Source organism: Mus pahari, chromosome 16, assembly GCF_900095145.1.
Source record: "Mus pahari chromosome 16, PAHARI_EIJ_v1.1, whole genome shotgun sequence".
Classification (NCBI taxonomy): domain Eukaryota; kingdom Metazoa; phylum Chordata; class Mammalia; order Rodentia; family Muridae; genus Mus; species Mus pahari.
In genome coordinates this window covers 47,710,867-47,738,658 of record NC_034605.1, presented here as the reverse complement: position 1 = coordinate 47,738,658, position 27,792 = coordinate 47,710,867, and the positions used below count along the sequence as shown (strand labels likewise).

Genomic DNA, 27,792 nt, shown 5'->3' with positions numbered 1-27,792 from the left:
GTGTGTGTGTGTGTGTGTGTGTGTGTGTGTGTGTGTGTGTGTGTTTGTGTGTGTGTGTGTGTGTGTATTCTGTGCCTTTTCTTTCTCCTGCTTAACACAGCACAGCCACCAATGCTATAAATTATTATTTCGGTCGAGGAAAAATAATGTAACAGCATCCCCTTCCCATACACAGCCCCCACATTTTAAATTTTCCAGACCCCTCACGATCCCTACCTTCACTCCCCACCTTTGCAAATGCTAACATAAATGTTTGCTGGAGACTGGAGGTTAGCAAAGAGGAAACTGAATGGCCCAAAGATCCAGCCTCTGTACATTTGTTCTCCTCCATTAATATTCAATAGGTTAAACTTAAATTAAACCAGTCTATTGTCTTTCACAAAAGCAATAAATATGAGCTGAATCAAAGTCAGAATCACTGGCATAGAGACAGCTCAGACACTGGGTCTGCCACTAGCACCAACTGGATAGAGCCTGGATACTACTAGTCCACCGCCATATTACCCAGAAAACCCCTCCAAGAAATTAAACACAGCAGCATGCTGCTGCCAGGGCCTCTACAAGCTCGGTGGCTTTTCAGCTCATCTCCTAAATTAGCAACAACTGAAAACCTTTCCAGCACCAGTCTAGAACAGTAGCAGAGGAGTAAATTAAATGCATGTTGGAAATGCTGTGTAAATGATCCCTGTTTCCCTTACATGGAAATGAATGCCTTCTTCACCTAAAGAATCTTTAAGCAATAAATGATAAATCTAGATTACACAACACAAATGTATAAACACAAAATATTGTTTTCTAACATCTAAAAAAAATAGTACAGAGCACTTATTATGTTTTAGACACAAAGAAGACATGGCAGAATACAAAACTAGAGGAAAACTCTATTCTATAAAGACAATGTCAAAAGAAGGGTTAAAAAGAAATCAAAACAAGGAAAGCTTTGAAGCTGTTCCAATGTTTCTCAAACATCTGGAGCACACAAAACTTATTAGCATATTAGGGAGAGTCAATGTTTTTAGCTTTGCTGTAGGAAGTATGCACAAAAGGTGATTCTGTTACATAGCCAATGCCGTCTGCCACCGTGACACAAGGTATCACATTACATATTAAACAGTCAAGCACCCAAAGAGCTTTCGCTTTCAATAGCAATTTATCATTCTGTATGTGCCCGCACATATGTGTTCACTTTTAGTTGGGAGGAAATTTTTAATAGCAGCTTTCTAGGTTAATGCAAGGAACCTCTCTTAGGTAATCAGAATGCTTGGTTTGCCGCCATTACTAGTAAAAAAATAAAAAGAAACAGTCTTGGTTCTCTCAGACTTAGAAAGAAACATTGGGTTGTCTGCTTTACAAACAGAGCAGGCATTCGGATGCTGGGCCAGCTTCACACATGAATGTAGACAGATATTAACCCTCAACTGTACATATGCAGGTCAGCATTGCACATCCAACACAACAGGAAGGGCAGGGGTAAGCAGGGCAGAGCCTGGGAAGCCCATACCAGATCCACTCTGATGTGGCTGAGAACAAATGATAGTCCTAAGGCAGGATGCAAGTGACACCACTTGTGGTCAACGAGGCGCAAATGAAAATGGCTCCCTACCCCAGATTACAGAAAATAATTATCCTTCTCTCTCATGAGAGCAACCCCTCAGCCAACTGAGACTCCCCTTTGTCTCCTCTCAAATCAGCATAAGAGATTTCCCATTTTAGTCAAGAAAATGTAATCACAATACCAGCCTCGGTGGAACCTCAAAATAGATCAAACTATGGAAAGGTAAGACTGAGTTTTGTTCATCATTTCTGTCACATCTCAAACACATAGATACAAATACTGATTTATATACCCAAAGTCTACAGGAGACCTTTTTCTTTACCCACCATCAATCTCAGCTCCCACAAACTTATTCTTCAGAAAATTCTCTTTTCCAAGGCCAACATTTTGATAAAAGCAGCCCAATATGGTGACAGGAAAAATTTGGGCTACTGGAAAAACTACTTATTTCTATGCAAGCATGGGTACCATGTGCCCCAGAGTCAACAAAACATTTCGTCACCTTGAACCATATTTCTCACCAAAAAGCCCTGTGGCCATCCCAATATAGTGTAGCAGCTTTACAAAATGGGTCCCAGTCTGTATGACTTGATCTCTGGATGAAAGAGAACCACATCACCCAAAGACAAAAGATACCCCTTCTTCAAGCATCTTAGCCAATGATCCCAAGGAGAAAGAAGGCTCTAATAACAAATGCCAAACAAAACAAATCTCATAAATGAACTTTTCTTTTAAATCTCAGGTCTTCAAAACAACAACAAACTTAAACAGCCCAGAGGATATCAGTGCACTTATTTTAGCATACATCCTCATTTCTTTGGGTCAAAGATCAACCACAGATTATATTAATTAACCTGACACTATATTAATTAATTCTCCCTTTCATTCACTCATGCTAATCATGACTTTCCCAGCAATTAGAATAAATAGGGTTCAAAACTGCCCTCAAGCACCTTCAGAGCTCTACAATGGCAAGCTCTACCTCCAGATGAATCCACTCCACTATCTCAGGCTCTAACTTCTAGACATACCTACCATCCCAACATCTGTCTCCATTTCACATGACACACAGGATAAGCACAAGCCTACCATTAAACCTACTTACAACCAACAGCTTGTATCCCCACCTATGGAAAATGGTTTCCCAGAATTTAAGGCCCAGTACTGATCATCTAGGGTCAAAAGCTACCATCTATATTAAGGAAAGAGCACATGACAGGCACTACTGGGATTATTTATTAGGCTACTGTGGAAAATGAGCTACAGAACAATGGAACTGAGAGCTATGAGGACAGGCAAGCAAAAGAGCTTTATTAAAAAAAAAAAAAAAAAAAATCAGTGAGACTAGTGTTTACAAGACATATTGGTGCTCCTTACAGATAAAGATTTCTACAAGAAATTGAAATGTGTGCAGCTGTTTAGATCTTTAAAGCTTCATTTCAGTGAATTTACTCAACTGTACATACCAAAATGAAACCAGTTCTCAAATATCTGACTTGCAGGCCTTCATTGAACTCCATAAACATTTTTTGAACTAATCTTTGCTTATAATTACCAAAGCCACATAAGACCCACACCAATTTATGGATGTGTTTATCAGCTAAATCTTTAACAAAAGCTCATGGATACACTCAACACAAGGTTCCAAGTTATGTTTTCTTTTGTTTTGTTGGCGGGGTTGTAAATTTCCTCCAAGCACCTAATTATCTCAATTGCATACAAACAAATCAACTGCCCACCCACTTTTCAAATGACAATATTGAGAGTTGAAACAGAAGGATTTCTACAAATAGCAAACAAGTTACCAAGGCCTATGGCTACCCAGATGAACAGTCTCTCCAATACTGAAATACAATGAAAACCTGTACAAGACAAGACTATAGGAATGTGGCTATAATCTGCCCCACAACTGAACCAGTGGTACACCTGACTTCATGCACGCTAATGAAAACATGGAATGATGTACAAAATTAAAACTAAGCAACACTGAGCATAGAGCATTCTGGTGTAGCCGGGATCACGGGAGGGTGGGGCGTCTACTCACATGCCTCAGTTTCCTCCATCTTTTAAGGGGAAGAATAACATGAAAAGAATGAAATGAGGGAAATGAAACCAAACATTCTATTTATAAAAGCAACTAGATGTAGGGTAAGAATGAAGTGACTTAACTTTCATGAAGCATCTGTTTCTAAACGATGGCAAATAAACAAATACATTGGCATATTAACATTAATACAGAAATCTGCTATTGCTGAATCGCTGGTCAATCCCCAGAGAAATGTCTAAATTCATACAAGCCTGATTTAAACTGCAGATTTGGTCAAAATGGTCAACAGAGCTTAATGTGCTACGAACGACATTAATTCTCTCTTGTAAATTTCCATGGTATCTTAAGAGCCACCATTACCCTTAGGGAAGATATAAAAATCAAAAATAATGTTAAATCAAAACACTTTAAATACTACGTACGTGTGTGTGTGTGTGTGTGTGTGTCCCTTGCCATCCATAATGGATATATAATCGGGACCCCTAGCAGGAAAACCCACAAAGGCCTATTTCTCCAACAAAAGCCAAATCAGACTGAAATGAATCACAAGCTATTTGTTTTTTCTTTTATTTATAGGAACAGACCTTCTATCCCAGGTTCCTCAAGATAAGCCACCAAAAACTGCACCTGACAGACCCGTGGAGCAGCCATCCTCAGAGCCGGATCATTGCAGAGACAGAGGAAGAAGGACAGAGGAAGGGAGGGAGGAAGGGAGAGCGCAGTGAGGCAGGCTCCGGAGCACTTGTCAACAATCCTCCCCCGTACGGAATCAGCAAGCGGCAGTGCAGATTCCGCGCGGCAATAGGACAGCCGAACACCAGCGGGGGCCAAGGGGGAGGGGAGACAGTCAGGAGAGAAGATTATTTATGTGCCTGGAAGAGAATTGAACACTGAAAAGGAGGGGGCATCTGGCTGACTTCCCCCCTCCCCGCTTTTTACCATTTTGATGAATTAAAATGAGAATCTAGCTTCCCATCCTGCTATTTCCATGACCTGCAATGCAGACGAATCAAAATTACAGAATTTCTGGCACGAGGGGGGAGGGGACATGTTGGCGAGGGGCACTCACAATTTAATTGTACAGACTTTTGTGTCCAAGGAATGGCCTGCTGTACACTGCACTAACCAGCCCCTCGCTTCTAAACACACCCATCTCCAACAACAGCAAAAAACAGGGCAATGTTTCAATGGTATTCCTTTTAATATCATAATCTGTGTCATTCAGCACTTGGCTTTTATTTATTTTTGTTTGTTTTTTTGGCTGGGAACCCTGGGCAGCTCTCCAGACAGACTGCAGAAATCTCTCTTCACATGCTCCTCCTCCACCTCCTCCCTCCCCCTTCCTGCAATTCCAGCCACCACGGGAGCTTCATTACTTATGAAGTGACCGAATGGGCAGGCATGGGCCACTGCCAGCACAGGACACCCCTCCCCCAGCCCCTGCTTAGGTCCCTCCCCAGGCACATAAATTGATCTAATCTAATCAAGCTGAAGCTGTTTTCCCTCATTGTTTCTTGAGGATCTTTCACAAAACAGGCTCTGTAGCCTGGCAGCTGCTGAGAGGGGTGAAAAAGGCAGGCATCCAACTGGCCTCCAGTAGCTGGAGGGGGGGGTAGGGGGGAGGGGGGTGTCTTTTTTGATTTTCAGCGTCCTTTGAGCTTCATCTGACAATGATGATGTGCAGAACACACACTTTACACTACACATGCTTCTCTTTATGTCCTTCCAAGAAAGGTGAAGATGGTGGCTAAAAGCAGGAACGGGGCACTGAAACAAAGTTCACACTCAAGGACTGGAACACCCCAGTCGAAGAAGTTGACTCTGTTTTTTTTACCTTTCTTGGCTCTTAAAATACAGTCATAATTTAATTGCAAATGGTAAAGTCAGATACTAGCTTTTCCTGGGGTGTGATGCCTGACAATTACCATGGCCATTTCTTAGATCACCTAAGAAATTTCCTGCATTTCAGCATTTCCTGAAGAGGGAAGTGACAATCTCCTCCCACATATGGAATGGTGCAACTCTATTGTATAAATGATAAAGCTGTGGCTTAGAATAGTCTGGTTTCCAACCACACTCCAAGTTACCATGTCTCTTTAAACAGGGGGCCATTCAAGAAACTCCCCACCCCTCCGTTTCCCTCTTTGCAGGACTCCTCTAGGCTCTTCAATACTGAAAACACCCACAGCAGAAAACTGGAAAGAAGACAGGCAAGATACTTGGTGATGACCAGTTCTGGGAAAAGTGCAATAGAGGAAACCTGTCACACATACAGTTGGAGAGAAATGAAGTCTCAGAATTTAGTTTCTCTTAACACTCCTCAAGATCTAAGACATAAGACAGCCTTAGATCACCATCTTGCCCAGACTGGAACTGAACTGACAATTCTCCTGTCACACATCCTGAGTAGTGGAAGATTACAGATACAAGACACCATTCCTGGCTATAAAGTTTTATAAATAATATGAATTTTCCATGAGCTTTGTTATCTGTAGTTATCTCCCAACAGTGTCAAAGGATGCCTATACCCTAATGGTTCTTTTGACCAATTTCTTGTAATGATCCTGTCACCTGGGTGTAATTTATTAGAGCAAGATCCAAAAAAGGTGGAAAAAAGATACACTGTGCTAATATTTGACTTTTATTAATACATAAGATATTAATATATAGTAACCAAATATATTAAAACCATTGTTATTATTAAAATCAGGTACACTGACAATTGCATGTTATGTTTTGTTAGATTTTTATTTTACTAAAATTTAGTGCACTGGCTCTATACCAAGCAGCATTATATATACACATAAGTCTGAAAGTCTACCAAATGGCCTTGATAATTCCTAAAATGCCAAAGAGGGGAGGGAGGCCTGCACATATTGGGTAATACATGCAGTTGTACTGATAACCAATGTGGCATCAGGGCCATCTCATACAATTACATAATAATACCAATAATTGTAGTAACTCAAAGGAGTGATCCATGTTATGTGACAAATTGTTTGTTCATGCTAATAAAATACCACTAGAATCAATTAAACTAAAAAGCATTCATAGTGGGGGAAATGAGTCAGAAGAGATAATACCTTAACCATAACCCTGATTCCCTTTCACATTGGATCAAATGGTGGTCATAAACGAGGTAGTACCCTGAAGCGGGCATCACAACAGTGTAGTCTAGTACAGAACAGAAGGCCAAATTCAAAAATGCCAGGGCTCTTTGCAAAATGGGATAATTTGAGAATTAAAGATGCCTCTATGCACTTATAGCATATTAAAGAAAGAATTTAGTCAGGTGGAGGTATTTCTCTAAATACAAGTATTTCAGAGCACAGCAGATCAAGATGGCATGTTCTGGTCCCATTGTCCTTACTGGCTGAGTAGTCTTAGAGCAAGTCACAGGACCACTGCCTACTAGGCAGAATAAGAAGAAAGGGATCTATGATCTTATGTTATATTGATTAGCTTCCAAAAAATCAGGTGCCCCAAAGCTTTTTAAACATTGCCTGCTCTGAAGAACATTGAAAAGACCAAGAGACCAGACAAAACAGGTAGGTAATGGTGACACAGCGTTGGTCCCAGCATTCAGGAGGCAGGGGCAGGTAAACACATGTTAAAGCAAAGCCTACAGACCTGAATTTCCAAGAAAGCTAAAGCTATACAGCCACGAGGAGTGGGAGGGCCACCAGGCACACATTAGAGGAAAGCCCTCTGCTGTGGTGACGGCCTCCCTGTAGAGAAGAACATGACCTCCAAGGGATGATCCACATCCTTCTCCAGGATAGATAGGAGAGGAAATACTAGATAGATCAAGTACATGGTGTAGAACCACACTTAGTACTTCATGGGTATGAAATGCCAAGAATACGATAAAATCACCAAGGCCATGCACAAACAGTAGTCTATGTTGGCTGCTCCACTGTCAGCCCATAGGCAGAAAAGCTCTAATGACAGAAGGCTGTTCCTTCAAGAAACGGCATCCTGATCAAGATTCAGCAGGGGGCTGGTGAGATGGCTCAGCAGGTAAGAGCACCCGACTGTTCTTCCAAAGGTCCTGAGTTCAAATCCCAGCAACCACATGGTGGCTTACAACCATCCATAACAAGATCTGGCGCCCTCTTCTGGAGTGTCTGAAGACAGCTATTGTGTACTTACATATAATAAATAAATAAATCTTTTTTAAAAAAAAAAAAAAAAAAGATTCAGCAGGGAAGCATCCCAAAGAATACATTTTGATTGAGGAAGGGTATGGCTGGGATTTTAAAATACCTGAAAAGCACTCAGCTGATTTTAAGAGGTAAACAAAAAAAAAACAAAAAAAAAAAACACAGAAAGTTAAAGATGGGAATGGTCAATCTTTTGAAGATATGTACTCAGACAACAGGCACTCATACAACACTGAAAAACACATTTGGAGGGCTGCTGGCAGGAAGAAAGAAATGCATGAACTTTGAGCTTAAGGAGCAATGAACGTATGAAATTTACACTGAAATATTGTTTAAGAAAGGAGTATCATCTAGTTATTTTAATTTGATTCGCTCATACACAGCTAGAATCATTCTAAACTAGTAAACCAGCTAGCAAGATGGCTCAGAGGATGAAAGTACTTGCAATGCAAGATTAACAGCCTGACCCCATAGTGGAAAGGAATAGACCGAGAAAGTTGTTCTCTGATCTGTATATCTGACTGCATACTTGCACATATTCAAATCACAGTGTATACTTAATAAAAATGGATGCCAACAATCAGTGAGAGACTTCAGTAATGCTATATTTATAAGTTTATATATCAGAAAGCAACATTTTATTTACAAGAGTTTCAACACAGTTTATAACTATTTCTGGTATTTATTGCACACTGCCTATTGTCTCCTCTTTGGGTCCCCATTGTAAATATTGAGACCTTCCTTTGCTCCCAGGCCACATCAAGATGGCTTCTAAACCCATTCATAATGAAAATCACTCTTTAGGTTATTAATTTGGTAACACCTGGACCAAGAGGTAGTGCAGCACTCACACTCTGCTTTCTGCATCGCACGGGACTAGGGAGATGAACACACCATACAGCCTTGGTTCTTTGACAGAGGCTTCACAATGACCTTCCATGCATTCATGGGGGGGGGGGGGGGGAGATCTCCAGGTCCTTTTGTGGACAATATGCCATATAAATACCAGAAAGGCATTCTCTGCTATACCCAATGAATGGGACAAAGCAAAACCCCACGCCCTTTTTGATGCTCAAAAAACTCAGCTTTTGGGGCACTTTGGATAGCAGATTTCCTAATTATGTTTAGCCATCCCAGTCTCCAAAAATACTACAAAATCTGTAAAGTTATTGCTACGGGTTATTTCTGGTAATCTGATTATTTCTGCTACTAATAGAATGAAAATTAAGATCCAATGTCAATGTTCATTCCAACACATTCAAAATTTTTGATGTGTTCAATATTGTTTGAGATGGCGAGAATCCAGAAATTCTGGCTTAATATGACTTGACAGATTGTAATGTGAATGACTATAAAGTATACCCTCTTTCAGTTGGAAATAACTGTTCAAATAGGTCCAAAGGTTTTGTTCTTCCACTGTTTCATATTTACACCATTTGGATAATTTCCATTCTTTGTTTTTCCCTCCAAATAAGGTTTCTCCTTCCAAATGAGCAAGAAGACACCTTTCTCATGCAGTAAAGACCAGCTCAAAGTAAACCACTACCACTCAAGGCAGCTCAAGCAACTGTATACAGTGGTGGGAGCAGCTGCTAATTCAGACCACCCAACTCCCACAGGGCAGTCATTCCTTACCCACACCATGGAGGATAGCTTGGAAGAGGAAAGTGAACGTAGCTGGGTCAAAGCTATAGCTCTTGGTATTAGAATGGATCCTGATTTCAAGGTACTGACATCCAGAACCTTGGAACGTTGCACACCTAGTCTTCAATTCTTTCCAAGTGGTCTGCTCCTCCATGCAGTTGCCTCAATCCTAATCACCTTCTCTAGGGTTTGCTTTCTACTAAGACTTCAAAGGAATCCTCACCAATTCTGAGACTGACACTCCTGAGAGAAAAATTACTACTTCACTTTTAGAAATAGAAAAACAACAGGAGCCAAACATATAGGGCTTTCTGCTGCAGAAAGATTATGTCTGGAGTGAAGGTGATCCTATAGGGTGCTACCATGCCCTGTTTAAAGTCAATGGGAAACTACAACAGCCTATCCAGACAGAATGACAAAGGACAGACCCATGAGGAAAGAAGGTAAGGGTCACTTTTCCGGGAAAAGACCCAGTACTGGCTGAGGTACTTGCAGAGAATAGAGATAATAATGCAGAATGAAGAGGAGAAGAAGAAGGTAGTTAAAAATTACCATCTATGAATCATGTGACCAGCTGCAGAAATGAGCATAATAACTGATGGAAGTGCTTCAACTGTATTTCATTAAGAATACATCTGTACATATTTGTATTTTCTTTCAATTTCTTTAACATCATTAAAATCCATGGTTATCATATTTGCATTTGAGATACTAAAAGGATGCTGCTCCCCACGAACCTATTGTAAATTTAAAATAAGCATCTGTGGTTTTACAAGAAATGTTATGTTAGGCGTTATGACCTGGTTATGGTTTGGGAATTGAATTTGGTGAAAATAATCTATGATATAAGGAGATATAACTGTGTGTCAAGTGGTGAATAACAAGGGCTGGATAGCTATTCTAGGTTGTCAATTTGACTATCTGGAATGAACTAGAATCCAGGCAAAAATGGTGGTCACACTCCTGTTCCAGATCTCTAGGCTGAAATGGACACAGGATTTTGATCCAGATCATGAGGTAGGATGACACACACTTTTGGATCAGGATCTTGAAGGGGATAACACGCACTGCACTTTAAAAAAAAAAAAAAAGAAAGAAAGAAAGAAAGATTTATGGGGGCCGGTGAGATGGCTCAGCGGGTAAGAGCACCCGACTGCTCTTCCGAAGGTCCCGAGTTCAAATCCCAGCAACCACATGGTGGCTCATAACCATCCTTACAAGATCGGATGCCCTCCTCTGGTGCATCTGAAGACAGCTACAGTGCACTTATGAATAATAATAAATCTTTTTTTTTAAAGATTTATTTATTTATTATTCGTAAGTACGCTGTAGCTGTCTTCAGACACCCCAGAAGAGGGCGTCAGATCTTGTTAAGGATGGTTATGAGCCACCATGTGGTTGCTGGGATTTGAACTCGGGACCTTCGGAAGAGCAGTCAATGCTCTTACCTGCTGAGCCATCTCACCAGCCCCACACTGCACTTTTAAGCCAGATCTTGAGGTACTCTCCTTCTAAATGGCTTGTACTCTAGGAACCAGACTGAACCCAGTCAGATTCAGCTGTACCTGTCTTTGATACAAGGCACAGTTTGGGATTACACAGATGGCTCCTTAACATACGTCAGCTCAAATATGTAAGAGCAGACTACTCCTCAAACACTATTCCTAAACTTCACTGTTCTGCACAGAGAGGCTAAGAAACTAGAATTATGTGCATGTTATCGTCCACTACCAAGACCAACCACTTGATGGCAATCTTAACCTATTCCCTTGGAAGACTTCTATACAAGCAAGGAGAGCCTGGGAAGGCTGGAAGAACAGAACATATGTGGGGTACACAGTGTAGAAGGGGCTGAAGAGGCTATCTCCACTTAGTCTAGATGTGTAGCATGTGGTAAGGATGAAAGGAGGAAGCGGGCAAACAGGATATGCTAGCCTCCCCCTAGAGTCCAACCCTACTCTGCAGGAACTGGTGGAAGGAGTTGCATGTCCCTCAAACAGTTCAGGAAAATAGCAACTTAAGGCATCACAGTGCTTTCACGTGACATTTCTCAAAACAATTTAAGGATCAACAGGGATGGTATCAAGCAACAATAAATTGACAGCATATTTCCACTAATATCAGAACACTTCCAGGAATCAAAAAAAAAAAAAAAAAAAGTAGAGGTGCCTGTTTAAAATTATCGTAATACTTTATTTAGAAAAGCAAAACTTGGGGCTGGTGAGATGGCTCAGTGGATAAGTGCACCCAACTGCTCTTCCAAAGGTCTGGAGTTCAAATCCCAGCAACCACATGGTGGCTCACAATCATCCGTAACAAAATCTGATGCCCTCTTCTGGAATATCTGAAGATAGCTACAGTGTACTTACATATAATAAATAAATCTTTTAAAAAAAAGAAAGAAAGAAAGAAAGAAAAGAAAAGCAAAACCTATGAGCACTTTGGGACAAGGCTCTCTTTCTAGTGTGCTTGTTTTGTAAGAACTGGGAAGATAGCCCTATGACTAAGGATGCCTGCCACCATGCCCAATGACCTCTGTAACCCCATGGACCCAACTCCCAACAAGCTGTCTTCTGACTTTCACATGTTCACTACAGAATGCAACATCCCATCCCACACAAATAAAATGCATAAAACTCTTTTATTAGAAGGAATATAATGTAAATACCTTCTGTTTTCAAAGGTGAGAGCATGAGACAAAGAGCCCTCAGAAACAATATGAGGAGATGCTATCAAATGATAAACAAAGCCCCTCTTGGGTGGATACAGGCATATCCCCTCCCCACAGTACTCAATCTGAAGACATGCAAGAGCTCCCTTGCTCTTCATTTCTAATTTATATGGAGGATTTGAGAACAGAATTGTGAATTTGACAACATTTTCCACAGAAGGAAATTCTGAAAATGCCAACAGAGAGCCTTCCAGCTCACACTTTACAACTGTAGAACACTTTCCAAGAGCAAACCAGGACTAGGACAGCCCCTATCAAGTAACACTGGGCACAACAATAGAGACCACGAGTACTTAGTAACCCACTGTGTACAAGCCAAAGTCCCGTGCAGAATGGGTAAATTCCCCTGTAGTTAGAACACCATGAGATCATGCCCACTACTGTGGCACATCAGACTATCTTCTAGCAAAGCTAGATCCAAAGACCTGTGCAATATTAAAGAAGGCAGCAAAATGCAGGGGGGGGGGGGGACCACTTCGGGAACGGTGGTGGCACAATACTAAAAACTGAATCAGGTTCTTGTATCTATTAGACAAGCAGTCCACATCCCTTCCAGACCCCCAGATTGGCAAACCCTTAAGATCTACTGCTTAAGCCTGCCATGTATCTGGGATTGCAGCATGGGCATGTGTCCCCATGACAAAATAAAACAGCTTTTCACAAGATTCATTACTAAGTATGAGTCCTTTCAAAAATTCTCCCAAGTCATGGAAGAAACAAAAGAAAAAATGAATGGGTTTTATTTAAGGAGAGAGTTTCAGATCTCCCAAGAGCCAAATCAGTAGTAAGACATGAAATGATATAATCATAGAAATGGGGGACAAGTAGAGGAAGAGGCCCACTCTGGACATTTCTCCTCAAGGCTGGCAGGACACAGATGACCATTCTCTTAAACAGAAGTGGTAAACTATTAAACTGCTCATGTTCCTATCATTCTGCCAGCTTCGTCAGATGAGACAGCTATATAGTTTTGTGAACTTTGGGGGAAAAAATATGCCAAGAGGATAGGTGAGATTTGAGAGCAGAAGAAATTAAGAAATGAATTGTAAATTAAGGGGTTTATACAGATCTAGTATTACAAGACACTTTGGAGTATCTAGTAATCACTCTGCTAGCTTTAAAAATACACCATATGTAGGACTTCTAAAATTTAATGTAGCTTAGAAATAAAAAGGTATTTTCAACTGGGGGTTGGGGTGCGTTTCCACAAAGACAGCAACACTACAGAAGTTCACTGTGCTAAACAATATTTATCGCACCATCAATGTACATATTAGAGTTTAAAACATGAAATGTGTTGGATTCAAAAGCCCATGTGGCATCATTTTACAAGAATGAACACTAACTAGTAAGCAGATCTTATTACTCAACTGCGACTCCTGTGTATGAATCAAGAACTGTCTAGTGATCCTAAGGGTCTTTTGCCCTTTACACATGGGTTAAACTGAGAAAATGGACAGTAAGTCCTACTAAAATGGCTATTAAACTAAATCACTAGATATAGAAGGAAGGGCATCCTCATCCCAAAGGCCTAACATAAAGAGTCTCACGATCAAGACTACAGAATTTTCCTTCCAAAGCCACCTCAGTCACCTCTTCCCAACATATAAATCATTCTGCATACACTGTACAACACTGAGAGGTGCACACCCATCCTGCCTTCTACATTAGCTTTCTTTGCCTATGAATCTGGTTTTCCCCACTTAGAAAGACTTCATCCAAATAAGAACTTTGAAAAGTATAAACATCTTGCTACCTTATCAGCAGGAAAATGCCACATACGCATAGAAAAAAACACAATGTAGACAATGAACTCCTGGGGTAATCTGCCCCTGTGTCCTGCCAGACTATAATAGGACAGTTCGTATCTCTTTTTTTACGAAGCTGCAATTCTATGATGTTAACATCACTGCACTTATCCTGTGCCAGTGATAAAGGAGTACTATGTTAGCCCTAAGGTGAGTGAGGCAGGAAACTGCTTTCTTCCCAACATAAAGAAGCCAATCAATAAGACGGCCTCCAAATTAGGGTTCTAGCTCCAGCATCCTGCTTTGTATCCATCTGCTAAAGTATCTTTCACCAAAAGCCACAAGAAGAATGATCAACTCCTCAAGGCCAGGATCAAGATCATAGGTCTTTATGGAAACAAATTAGCAGACAAGGGTCTCACCTTGTGGCCTTGGCTAGCCTGAAACTCACTATGTGAAAAGAATGAAGCATCTAAAAACTCACTTCCTCTCCCAGGTGGCCGGGCCTGCACAGACCATTACATCATGAAAATGATGACATCCTCACAAAAGTCAGGCACAGGGTGTACTGAGAGTGGTGGACACTGGGTCTGAAGCAGGATACAACACATTAACCTCCACAGGCAGTTCCGCTTGGAAGTGCTCCAGGAAATACTTCTGAGCAGCCAGATCAGGGACAACTTGGTATTGTTGTAGGTTAAATTGGGTTTCTAGGTTCTAGTACGTCTTCAATTTGATCTGTTCTTTCCAATTAAGTTCCTCATCCTGTTTAAAAATATTGAGACAGACCTATATATCGCTAAAAAGACCTGTGCTGCCAATCACCCTCATCCACAGTCCAAACACATACACCAGTCATAGAAATCTGTCCTAGCAGCTACTTTCCTGTAGAGTCCCAGCCTCTGTCACTCACAGCATCAGTCTTACCCTTTGATTAGAAGGCCTAACTCATTTCTCAAGGACCCTCTGCAAGGTCTTCAATGCATCCTTTTCATGGTTGTTGAAAAATGGGTCTTGACAACAACTGCCTCCCTGCTAGCCCTATTCACTCCGGGCTCCTATGTGGACTTCTGACCTAATTATTCTATGGAATCTCTTTTGGTTTTTTTGCTTCACTCATCTTGTACCAGCTAATGCTCCATGAGAGTGAAAGACATTCCAAGGCAATTCAACTGGGGCATCATGGTTAGACACACAATTTCATCAGAAAAGTAGTGACATCAGGAGTGGTGGGACATGCCTGTGACCCCAGCATTAAACACAGTGAGGCAGAAGATTGTCCATCTGAAGCGCCTGCCAGACTGACGGGAAAGGCCCATGCACTCGCAACTACACACCTCAAGGTGACTGATGACCTCAAGGGACTATGACCAAAGCAGAGGAGGGTAAAAAACCAACTAGGTGTATGGCTTCTATGATTGAATTACAGAACTGTGGCCACCTTAGTAAATACCTCTCCATTCCTGAGGCACTTCTCCTAATTAACAGTTCCAGCTACATCATTAAAAGCCTGGTTGAAAAAAAAAATTAGAAGGGACACCAAGGGAGGGTAACCACAGGCAACACAGGATGAGCAAATGGCACATGGCATATGAAAGGGAGACTAGGAGAGCACAGGAGATGAGGGGCAGGTGGGGCAAGGAATCACTGGAATGGTTTGAAAATGCAAATAACGTGTGTACTAAATGGTTTTTTGGTTATGAAAAAAGAGGAACTACTTGCTATTTATCTGAGTGGTAAATTAATTAAATAGGAGTCTACTCCAGAAAGGCTGAGTTTGAATCCTGGCATTACCAGGCTTGAGTTGGATAAGCAAACTGCTACTCCATTCTTAAGGTACAGTTTTCCTCATCCATTTTATTCTCATTTATTCTGATGGTTTGAGTGCACAAACCACAGCTAGAGGCTTCCAACAATAACTGTGAAACCTGAAAAACAGCTTAACTATTACATTCCTGCCTGCTGTACGTCTAAAGAAAGAAATACAGCTTCCATTAAATCTACTCAAAATTGTTTTGCTGGCCAAAAGGGCTTGCTGATCTGAGATGACATTTATAGGGAGCAAATGAAATTCAAATACAGCTAATAGCTCCCCTCTCTTACTGTGTAATTATGTGTACTTGTTATTTGTGTAGCATGTTATTATTTAAATGTTCCTAATTTTAGCCCCAGCAGGCCCAAGGGCCTTGAGAGATTGGCCAAGGCTCACATCCTCCAGAAGCTTTCTCAATAACCTGCCATTTCATTACAGCCAGGGAAGATGGCAGAATCTACCAGAAGAAGAGCAGAAGGCTGGCCACCAGCCTTCTCTATACTGCCACACCCATCCACCCAGCTCCAGCAAGGAACTGCAATGATGAAGTCCTTCCATACCACTGATGAAACCGCTCATGTGCTTAACAAGGGGAAGGCTTTCAGGCCTTGTCACTTCTGGAGCACAAAAGTAAAATGGATGGTGCACATAATTTTATGACATTAAAAGGGAGGTCTATCTACAGTCCCTGTAGAAGTGGAAGGCTGAGAACCCTAACTCAAACACATGTTAGCTCTCTGTATTAACAGCAGACACCCACCCAACTCCTTGAAACAAATGCTGGGGGCAAAGGGCTATTCTCTAATCATGCAAGCATTTAGTGGAAGTCTTTAAAGAAAATTAAGTCAACCACATGCCACTTCTAATGTGAAACTTACACTATTTTTTGGTTTTTTAATTTAATTTTTCTAAGAAAGTCCTATAGAAGATGCAATAGGCTAGAAGAATCATTGTTTTTAAGTGACAGGAGGAAGGGCAGGAGCAATGGTGCTGCGATTATAATGGTAAGCACTGGCTATTCTTCAAAAAAATCTAGGTTCAAGTTCCAGCATCCACACAGGAAATCATAACTGTCCAGGTCATCTGACACGCTCTCACAAACATACATGTAGGTAGAACACCAATGTACATAAGCTTTTAAAAAAACTTAAAGAGGACAAAAGCATTAAAAATAATAATAATAATAAAAATGGCCAAGTAGAAATAAAGCATGCTGTGTTCAACATAATTTTGAAGATTTAGTATTCCACCATGTACTCTGAATTCAGATTGTCATCTGAAACCTCAGCTCTATAATTTGAACTATAATTCTAATTCTGCTACTGCAAAATAATGCATAAATAATAAATGCCTATGTGACTCAACAAAACCTCTACCAAAAGATAATTCTCCTGCAGCATATCTGCCTGCATACTGTGATGGTTCCTGCCATGATGATAATGGACCTCTGAAAAAGTCAACTTCAATGAAATGTTGTCCTTTATAAGAGTTAATGTAGTCAGGTTGTCTCTTCACAGCAATAGAAACCCTAAAACACCCAAGGACATGCACATGTTTTCAAATCAGCAGATGTCCTGGAACTGGGAGGAGCAAGTGGATATGATCTCCCCCTAGCCAAGAAATTAACTGCACCTGATAGGATAGCAAAGAAAAGAAAACCAGTCTCCTCCCCTGGAGTGTCAACCATGCTTCAAGGTAGGCCCCCTAGCCCACAAGTAGTCGGCCAACCCAAAAAAAAAATCTCAAAAACAAACAAACAATTCACCAACCTTTCCTCCATGGCTACCTGAGCCTTGAGGGGGAAAGTTTGGTATAAACATCTTATTTTAAGAGTATGTGTCCATCCATACATTTTAGCCTGATGTCTTTGTTATATGCCTTGGGCTTTAACATTGTTTTTTTTGGTTTTGTTTTTGTTTTTGTGGTACTGTTGTTTGAAAAGAGAGGAGGGAGAGTAAAAGAGCAAAGCTGGGCGGGTAGAAAGGTGGGAAGATCTGGGGGAAGGGGGAAAAATGGTATTTTCAATTGTTAAAAAAGCACCACCCTACCACTAGACACCTCCCCTCCTAGTAAAGGCTGCGTGGTTAATCTTCTTTACAGCTACCATATACATTCCATAATAATAAAAACTGAAATAGTAGAACCATCTACATCTGATGGCTGAGAATTAAGCCAAGTTTTCTTTAGAAATTGTGTATAAACACAGAGGTGGGCAAGTGCCTACTAAAACCAGAAGAGGGTGTTGGCTCCTTGAGAGCTGGAATGACAGGCAACTGAAAAAAAAAACGCTAACACAGGAGGTGGGCCAAGCTCTAGTACTGTCACATGGAAAGGTCCCCACAGTCCTCTGTCACTTAAGTCAATATATTCCTTGTTTCACAGCCATAACCCCATTTACCCATGCCAGGGCTACACATAACGGATAGAACATATAGGGATGGGACATCCTACCATAAGAAATATACTGGTTTAGATATGCAAACTACCCACAGGCTTTCTGAACAATTGGTTCTCATCTGGAGGTGCTGTTTGTGTTTGGGGGGAGATGGAGCTTTTCTGGATATTTCATGGCCTAGTCACAATTCCTATATATTCTCTGCTTCCTAACTATGGATGCAATGTGACGCTCGTTCCATCATGCCTTCCCTTCTTATTGGGCTACATTCCCTGAACTGTGAGCCAAATAAAGCCTTCCTTCTTGCACATACACTCTATTCACAACATCAACTCCAGCTCCAAGGTCTTGAAGGGGGGGATCAGGAAAGTGAGGTGTGGAGGGGAGGTGAACACCCTATTGCACAACATTCCAGTTTAAGTGGAAAAAAGTATGCCCACTAAAAAGGAGTTATTTCCATTTTGGTAATTCTGCTTTCTGGATCTTGCCAATAAAACAACCAAACTTTGCTCAGCATAGTAGCTACCTTCAAGATTCTGGTGTAGGAGTGATTGTGCTAAGACAGGTTTCTCTCTGTGTAGATTCAGGTGGTCTCAGAATGTATAAAACCTCAGGTTGTGTCTGCCTCCTAATGTAGGTACCACATTGCCTGGTTAAGTATTCTTAATAATACCAGGAACTCAAGCCCTGAAGAAACCTGATCTGCAGAGACCCAAATGTGGTCTTGGCAACAGCCTGAAAAAACGTCAACAAGAACAAGAAATTGGCATATAAACAGCAATTTCACAGTCAAAAAGCATTTGAAACAATACAAATGAGCCAATCGGTCCTGTAGAAGGCTCTACAGATAAGAATCCTAGCTGCCTGAACCAGAGTTTGATCCCCAGAACACACGGGATGAAGCAGTCATATACAATTCCAACAGTCCTATAAGCAAGAGGAAGAAAAAAACAAAATCAGAGAATTTACCAGAATATCCAGCCTAAAGTATGTGAATCAGAGACAATATAAGCAGGAGAAACCATGTTTTAACAAGGCAAAGAGTGATACAGGATTACCTCCATATACCTGCACACCAGATGACAGAGAAACAAACGACAAATAGATGAGACAGATTTGGAGGAAGAGGGTACACGGGGGACGAGGACAGATCTGCCAGAGTGGCACCTATGTGTAACCCCAGCAGTTGTCAGGAGATAGTAGCACTTGGTGCTATTACAAGATCTTCACTTTTGTTCATAAATCTAAATAGTACCTGGATGAATGTCTAACTTCTTTTCATAACACCAGTTAGGAAAATTTATATTTAACTGCTGAAAATAAACAAAGAATAGTACTAAGGCACTGACCACTACTCCTAGATAGCATTCCTGTTCCCAAACATAAAACAACCTTAATCAGTAGTTCCTATTCCTCTGCTCTTGCTCTAGGACTCAATCCAAGGATTTCTCATCACTCTGCCCAAACATTCATGAATTAAACCAGGAAAAATACTATGCAATAAGCCATCTCAACACATACTCTCTACAGAGGGCTTAGAGTTTACTCTGGTGCAACCAAGTAATGGAAAAAAATGCCATCTAGAATTTACATAATTCTCCAATGACCCTTTCAAATACATGTTGGCTCAAACGAGCACTGCTGAAATCAAAAGGATACTCAGTAGGTCAAACTGAAGGGGTGGCTCAGAGCTTAAGAGTGCTTATTGGTCTTCTGTTGCACCGGGGTTCCAATTCCCAGAATCCACATGGTACCCCACTCTAGCTCCAGTTCCAGAGAACTGATGCCCTGTCTGGCCTCCTCAGCCCCTAGGTTTGCACATGGTACACACATAATACATAAAGAAAAAACACCCATACAAGAAATAGTAAGAAAATAGAGCACCATCTTAACCGTAAAACAGGGGCTGGAGAGATGGCTCAGCAGTTAAGAGCATTGACTGCTCTTCAGAAGGTCCTGAGTTCAAATCCTAGCAACCACATGGTGGCTCACAACCATCCGTAATGAAATCTGATGCCCTCTTCTGGTGCATCTGAAGATAACCACAGTGTACTTAGATATAATAAATAAATAAATCTTTAGGCCGGAGGGAGCAGGGTCAACCAGATGAGCAGAGGTCCTCATACATAAAATAAATACATAAATATTTAAAAAAAAAAAAAAAAAAAAAAAAAAAGACTGTAAAACAAGTTGGGTACATAGTGGAGTTCACAGAGGTGGTCTTAGAAAACCATGCCATGACCCTATCAAACAAGTCAACAAACAGATCGACTCTATAACTATTACTTCCAAGGAGAAACCATGGAGCGCTCAGTTTACAAAGAAGGCAAACAAGAGAACTGGTGTGACACAATAGCAAACAAAGCCATCTCAGACATGAGAGAAGGTAAAAACCAAAATCCAAAATGATTCTCTGATTCCCATAATCATCATATACACAAATGAGGAACTGAAGGGTGTAGGGAGGCAGAGGAGAAATATTAGAAGGCATATGTGAGCTATAACATGGCAACAAGTTAGTACACTGTAAGTGCTGAGTCCACTGTTTCCAAAGCCAAGCCTATAAGACAACAACAACAAAGCCTCTTCCTGTGGTTTTCTTATTGTTAGCCAAGTACAAAGTAGAACATAAATACAGTCATTCAATAATCTATACGCAATAAAGAAATATACAATAGATTAGCACTCATCTTTTAAAATGAGAGGCAGAGAAAGTAAGAATGAGGGCCAGTTCCCTCCACTTTTCCAGATCTGTTTGACAATCACAGGAAGAGATTAAACATTCTAACTGTTGTACACCCATGCCTTGTAGCAACTGGTCTACAAGGAAGCCATTAGGGTACTCATAGGCTGCACAAAGGGCAGTAGGTTTTTAGAATATTTCCTCATGTAGGGTACAAGTCTCTACATTCCAACAAGATCATTAAGGTACCTGTGCACTTACTGGGTAGATTACATACATACGTATACATACATACAAGATACATGCTTACATAAGTACATACATGAGTAAGTAAATAAAAAAAAATAAAACTGCATTATAGGTGTCACATTGAGTTCATACCTCTAACAGACCTTCCCAAAAATATATTTTGTAAAGAAACATAAAAATATATCTATAAATACAAGACGTCTAAAATATATATTCATACAGCCAAAACTCTTAGCTTAGTAATGTCAAGCCTGCTTGTGCCCAAGTCAGAACAAGGCATTACAGAAAGATCTATCCAGTTCCACTTTCAACTCACCATTTACTGCCTTCAGGCTCCCGGCAAGGCCTTCCCCGTGCTGCCTTTTCTGTGCATTCTTGAATTCCTTTAGCGACAAATACAGGACTTTTCGTACAACTCTCTCTTCTGACCACGGGATCCCATCACTGTCATCCTGTGGAAGGAGAATTACTGAAAATCAGGCACACAAATATTCAGACCCATATTTCACCGAAAAATTCCTACTGGGTAGGGTGAATATATCTAACACTTGATAAAAACAGGAAGGTTAATTTGAGGACAGCCTGATCTATGATGTAAAGATCCTAGACAGTGTGGGGTGACAGGTGTTGCATGTCATGTTCCTTACAAGCATTATGTGATCCAGTACCAGAGTATGAAATGATAATACATTCCTTCTGCGTAAAACTCAAGGAAATCCTCCAAAGAAGGAATGCAAGCAAAAACTGTAACTTCCTCATGTACACCCAATATCCCCATCAAGGATTTCCTAGATTAGTGGTTCCCAACCTTCCTAATGCTGTGTAGCTTTAATACAGTTTCTCATATTGTGGTGACCCCCCCCAACCATAACATTTTCACTACTGAAATTTTGCTACTATTATGAATCATAGTATAAATGTAGTTATTTCCCCATGGTCTGAGAGAAGCCCTGTAGAAGGGTAGTTCCATCACTCTAGGCTGAGAACCACTGTTCTAGACAGAGTAAAAGAAACAAGGTACCACCTTCAACTTGCCCTGACTAGAACTCCTCCACTCCTGATAGGCCTGCCAAGATAGTATTCTGCTGTAGGGAAGCACCTTTAGAGGACCAAGAAAAACCAAGAAACTGTGCCAACCTAACCTAAAAACTACAAGTAACTGCTAAACCTGTAATGATAGGCATGTCACCAGAGACTTTCAAAAAAAATCATTAGAACCAGCCACATGAGGCTTTTAAGTAACACCCCATTTGTGGAATTCAAATAATTAATCAAGAGGCAGATGATGCAGATATATAACGCATGAAGAGTAAAATGTGACTGAATTAACTTTCCCTTGAGTTTTCATACGACTGCCCAAGCAGATAACCTGCAACCAAATGATAGTGCTAACTACAGGTGGGAGATGGGCTTATCGGGCTAAAAGCCGCCTATTATGCATCCAGGGCCTATTCATTAAAGCTGCCAGGTGTAATTCTCTTCTCTACTAACCATTCCCATTCTTTTCATCTGTGTCTCCACAACAATGATGTAAGATTACAAACTAATATTTCCTCCATCAACAGTTTATAAATCACAAAGTCCCAAAGTAGATCTGCCTATGAAACTCCAATGAAGATTTACTGTATTCTGTGAAGGCTGGAGAGTCTTTACCTTGACTAGGGCTCTAGATAAATGTATCAACTACCCTGCCCCCAACTGAGGTCTATTTAAAAAAGAAAAAAAAAAAAAAAAAAGGAAGGTAGAAATGCCTACAAGAAAGCCACATTCAAGGTTGAGTTACTGACACCTATAAATACTTTAAATTCGGGAGAAGCAGGCTATGAATGACAGAGACTGTAGTTTCAAGCGCTAGACTAAATAAATAAATAAATAGAATCGTGCATATGCACAACTGTTCTTTTATCATCTACACGGCTAGTCAAGACCTATCACCTTAATAAACTGACTGTGCTGATTAGGTGATAATGCCAACTGTTCAGCATTAAACTCTTACAGTCTCAGAGTTCTACCTAGCAATGCATGGTGCACAGAGTAAGAAGGGTTAAGCAAGTCCTAGTCAGCCAGACAAACATTCTGCTGGGGCTATCTCCTCATTCTGAGGTGCCACAGAATAGTCTACAGAATGACAGTATCAGGATATAAACCTGAGGGGGAAAGCATCCCACAATCCACCCCATTTTTTTCCCATACTTACTTGCCTTCCTGCTCTTCAACCTTAGACAACATCTAGTGTGAAGTGCCTGAAACTACAGCCATGTTGATTTAACCACGGCTACCTTTATATTATCCAACAGTCACTAAACACAAAAGGCTTAACTACATCTCTCCTTCTCAGCAACCCATTACATAGCACCTCCAATATTCTACCCCACCCATCTAAACACCCAGATGAAAGGAAGACAAAAAAATCTGAATGTAGACACGGACATAGCTTAATGCCAGTCATAGTACTGCAAGAAAAACATTACATATGTGTTGCTCATGCACAACCATATCTGTATAGGTTCCTGCTTTTCTATATCTTCCAAGAGTCTCATGCCCTAAACTCTTTTTAAATCTAGCATCTCTATCTTGGGGTTTGGAAAAGTGTCTTACCCATGGTAGGTATCATGGCTCTCCCTCCCTACAGATAGAAAGTTAGTTCAATAGTGAAAAGAAATCCCTCAGACCCAAGCAACATGTTTACTATGAGCGGGGTTTCTTTTCTTTAGCTACTTATTTGACAACCTTTGGAGCAATCCTAAAAAAAGAAAAAATTTTAAGGGGTGGAGAGACAATTGGTCAGGAAGCAAATTTGATATTTAGGCAAAATACTTTTGACAAAAATTAAAATGCAAAACCCACTGCTGTTCCAAGTTCCAAAACAAGAATCTCAGAAAGTTAGTGGACACAGTGGACTAGGGAGACAACTCAGCAGTTAGATGTCATCTGCCACAACCTACAATACCTGCCAAGATTGATGGATTAGGGGTGGGGTGGGGAAGCGTTAATAAGCACGTGACATTTCGTGCCTGTGAACAGACAGAGCAACTTTTGGAAGGTCACATCATGCAGGGGACAGATGAAAATCTCTTCCAATTCAAATCACAGTCCCCAGACCACATGGACCTACCCAGTAAATGTTAACAAATCCATACCCTGAATCTTGCACAATCTCAAACACAAACAAAAGAAGCAAAATCTTCTAACTGAAAACATGGTTATACAGCACAAACCAAGTTGTACTCCAATCATGGTAAAAATCCTTTCACTTTCCAAGTGTTTGGATAACTAACTGTTCGAGCTGACGCTCTCCAATGACAGCCAATTCCTCAAAAACGGGCCAACATGTGGCTTCATCTTGCAAACCATGTACAGATAGATGACTTTCATAGAGACTTGGACTATGAAAACGCCACTGTCTGAATTGATACCAGGGTCTCCTGAGTTCTCACTGATAGCCAGGCGCCCTCAATGTACTAAAAGAACTAATTGTGACTTGCTCAGCTGCCAGTGAGTGGAGTTGCAAATCTGAAAAAGCAGGATAACCAGCCATTTCATCCTCCTTGGGTAATAAATATTTCAGGTACCTGCAGTTAAATCATTGTACAAGACAATGCTATCCTGTTCCATCAACAGTTTAAAACATAAGGAAAGTATCAAACAGTAAAAATGGGGGCTGAAAAAGAGCCAAAGTACAGGCTGCACTTCCAGAGGATGCAGGTTTGTTTCCAAGAGGCAGTATGGTGGTTCACTGCAGTTCCGAAGATTTGAAACCCTCTATTGGCCCTTTTGGATTTGCTGGCACTATACAGACAAGTGGTGCATGCACCAAATACTCATATACATAAATAATATTAAATAATACACTTTAAAATAAAGTAGAACTCAACAGTGCTTCCCTGGCAGTGAATGGCAAAGGGGATGAAAAGCACTGCCAGAGTGCTGGAAAGGGGTGTGCCTTCAACTTGGGACAGGGCCACTTCTGTCACTTTGACACTGGGGAAAGTTTCCTTCCACAGAGTCCTCAGACCAATTCAATGCTAATCCATGCTTTAAAACTCTTTTCTAAGACATCCAAAAAAAAGCTGGTAAAATAAATTATTTTACAGCCAGAAGCCAAAGAGCATCCAAGAAACTTCCTAAGTGGGGGTGTACCCTCTGAATTTGATTTTAAAATAATAACATGACAAAGTTTTCTCAGAACCCTTTTTTGGGATAAAGAAAAGAGCCTGAAAACACTAATACAAGGATTTTTACTCCTTAAAAAAATGTGGCTTAACTTTGATCACTGCCCTTTTTAAAGTTACAGTTGAAATTGGATTAGGAACTTCTGCTAAAAACGATTTATTTCATAACACGGCTCTGACAGACTGAACCTCAGGCCACCAGCTGTGCTTTTATAAAAATCTGCTGGGTAGCTGCCAAGTCAGCTCTTTTGCGTCTGAACATGTCAGACTTCCGTTGTCAAGTAGGTAGTGGCATGGCAGGAAGATATCTACACATTTTGCCATGACGGGGTACATTCAGAACAGAGTAGTTAGAACTAATCCTTTCCAGATCTCTTACCCTGCCATATTTAAAGATGCCAGATCTACACCAAAATTATCTTAACTCACACAATGTACAATGCAACAATTAAAGCACTCACAAAATTAAATGACGACTCAGCTATATAAAGTTCCATAATAGGGAGTTGTACCAGACAGTACTGTGTGTGATACTGGTTAAGTTTTCAAGTGACCATATGAGCTATTTGATAATGCATTTTATTACATCATACAAGGTGCCCATCCACATAACCATCCTGCAAGTGATTCCAAGCCTTCCTGCTACACCTGGCCGCCCATCATTAAGAAAAGGTATGATATGTAGGATTAATATGTAGGATTCTGTGCAGGTGCTCCTAACCCCACCACAGGATTATGCCATTGTTAAACCCATAGTAATTTAAAAACACTGTGAAGTACAAAATACACTAAAGACATACAGTGATGTTGTCAAACACTGTGCAGTTCCAACTGGATTAAAAAGAAAATAATAGAACATACTTCTGAGGAAGAGATCTAAAAACATATTTCACAATATTATGGCTTCTACTTATACTACTTTCGCATACCAGTGCAATATCAGGGCCAAACTTACAAGACAATGCAGTTTATAGTGCCATGTATGTATGTATGTATACATGCACCCATGTGGGTGCCCACGTGCACACCAACACACACACAATTTTTATATGCTTTTAAATCACTTTCCAAAAATCTAGGCTATAAACCAAGACACTGGAGACTGAGGCCACTCAAAGCCATATGACTGTGATTCTCTTTTGCCTCCACTTCACTCAAAAACCCTGGCTTGTGAGCAAGGAGTTAAAAATACACTCCTTCCCACGGAACATTACTGAGTCTCTTTACAAGCTCAATCACTATCCAGCTGGCTTATTGGCTCAGCAGTAAACCAACAAAAAATAAGCATCAGCACATACACACACATCTACACTCTTCATCTAGAAAAATTATACCAATCATTAGGTTTTACTGACATTAAAGTCTACAAGAAAGTCTGACCATAAATATTACACTAGTGTAATTGTTATAGAAACAGCTAATTGTGCCTTGTGTCCATCTCATACTAAATACCCCACCTCACATGAAATGGATTACATCTATAGACACATAGTATGTTTCCAGCCTTTTACGTTTTATAATAAAACTATGAAACATCACCACACTTTTATTTATATAACACTGCAGATCACATCCTGCTTTCAATCTTATGATGGCTATAGGGAGCACCAGAATAGCTAAACAGGACCATCAAAGGAAATATGTAAAAAGTGCTGAAACACACGGCAAACAAAAATACCTCTAGGGCTTCGTAAGGCACATAACTGATGCTGCTGTTCAAGGATAAGAAATAGCGTATGCAACTTTAACCCTCATCGACTTTAATGAAAACTGTCCTAATTGCCCTGGTGGAGGAGGAGGAGGAGGAGGAGGAGGAGGAGGAGGCGGCGGCGGCGGCGGCGGCGGCGGCGGCATGCTATCCTTAATAAATTCATTTACCATACATAAGTCTCCTCTTTTCTACCTGTCACACTTTAATCTCATTGATGTGCCCATCACACTTTAAAAGTATGCCCTCCACATCCCAATGCACATGACCTCTGGGAAAATGTAACATTTTCCTTCCACCTGGTTTCATTGATTACAAGCCAGTGGCTTGTGGTTTTATAACAAAAAACAAGCAATTCCATAAGATGCTTACCACAAGAGGTCTGCTGCAATAAGAATCTACTTACATAAGTGGATATTAGCCCATAAAATTAGAATACTCAAGATACAATTTGCAAAACACATGAAACTCAAGAAGGAAGACCAACGTGTGGATACTTCGTCCCTTCTTAGAATTGGGAACAAAATACCCATGGAAGGAGTTACAGAGACAAAACTTGGAGCTGAGATGAAAGGATGGACCATCCAAAGATTGCCCCACCTAGAGAATCCATCCCATAATCAGCCACCAAATGAAGACACTATTGCATACGCCAGCAAGATTTTGCTGAAAGGACCCTTATATAGCTGTCTCTTGTGAGGCTATGCCAGTGCCTGGCAAACACAGAAGTGGATGTTCACAGTCAGCTATTGGATCGAATACAGGGCCCCCAATGGAGGAGCTAGAGAAAGTACCCAAGGAGCTGAAGGGGGCTGCAACCCTATAAGTGGAACAACAATAGGAACTAACCAGTACCCCCAGAGCTCATGTCTCTAGCTGCTATG

The 27,792-nt window shown here is 40.7% G+C and overlaps 1 protein-coding gene across 2 annotated transcripts in view; it reads right to left on the bottom strand.

Moving 5' to 3' along the window:
* Jarid2 (jumonji and AT-rich interaction domain containing 2) overlaps positions 1 to 27,792 on the bottom strand; it is a 183,730-nt gene that overhangs the window by 73,199 nt on the left and 82,739 nt on the right. The window contains exon 2 of one of the 2 annotated variants that reach the window (XM_021215305.2): positions 21,345 to 21,480. In XM_021215305.2, the coding sequence (XP_021070964.1) occupies positions 21,345 to 21,480 (136 nt within the window). Of the gene's footprint in view, positions 1 to 4,186; positions 4,351 to 21,344; positions 21,481 to 27,792 lie in introns of those variants that run through there. The other variant, XM_029547428.1, reaches the window with a different exon arrangement.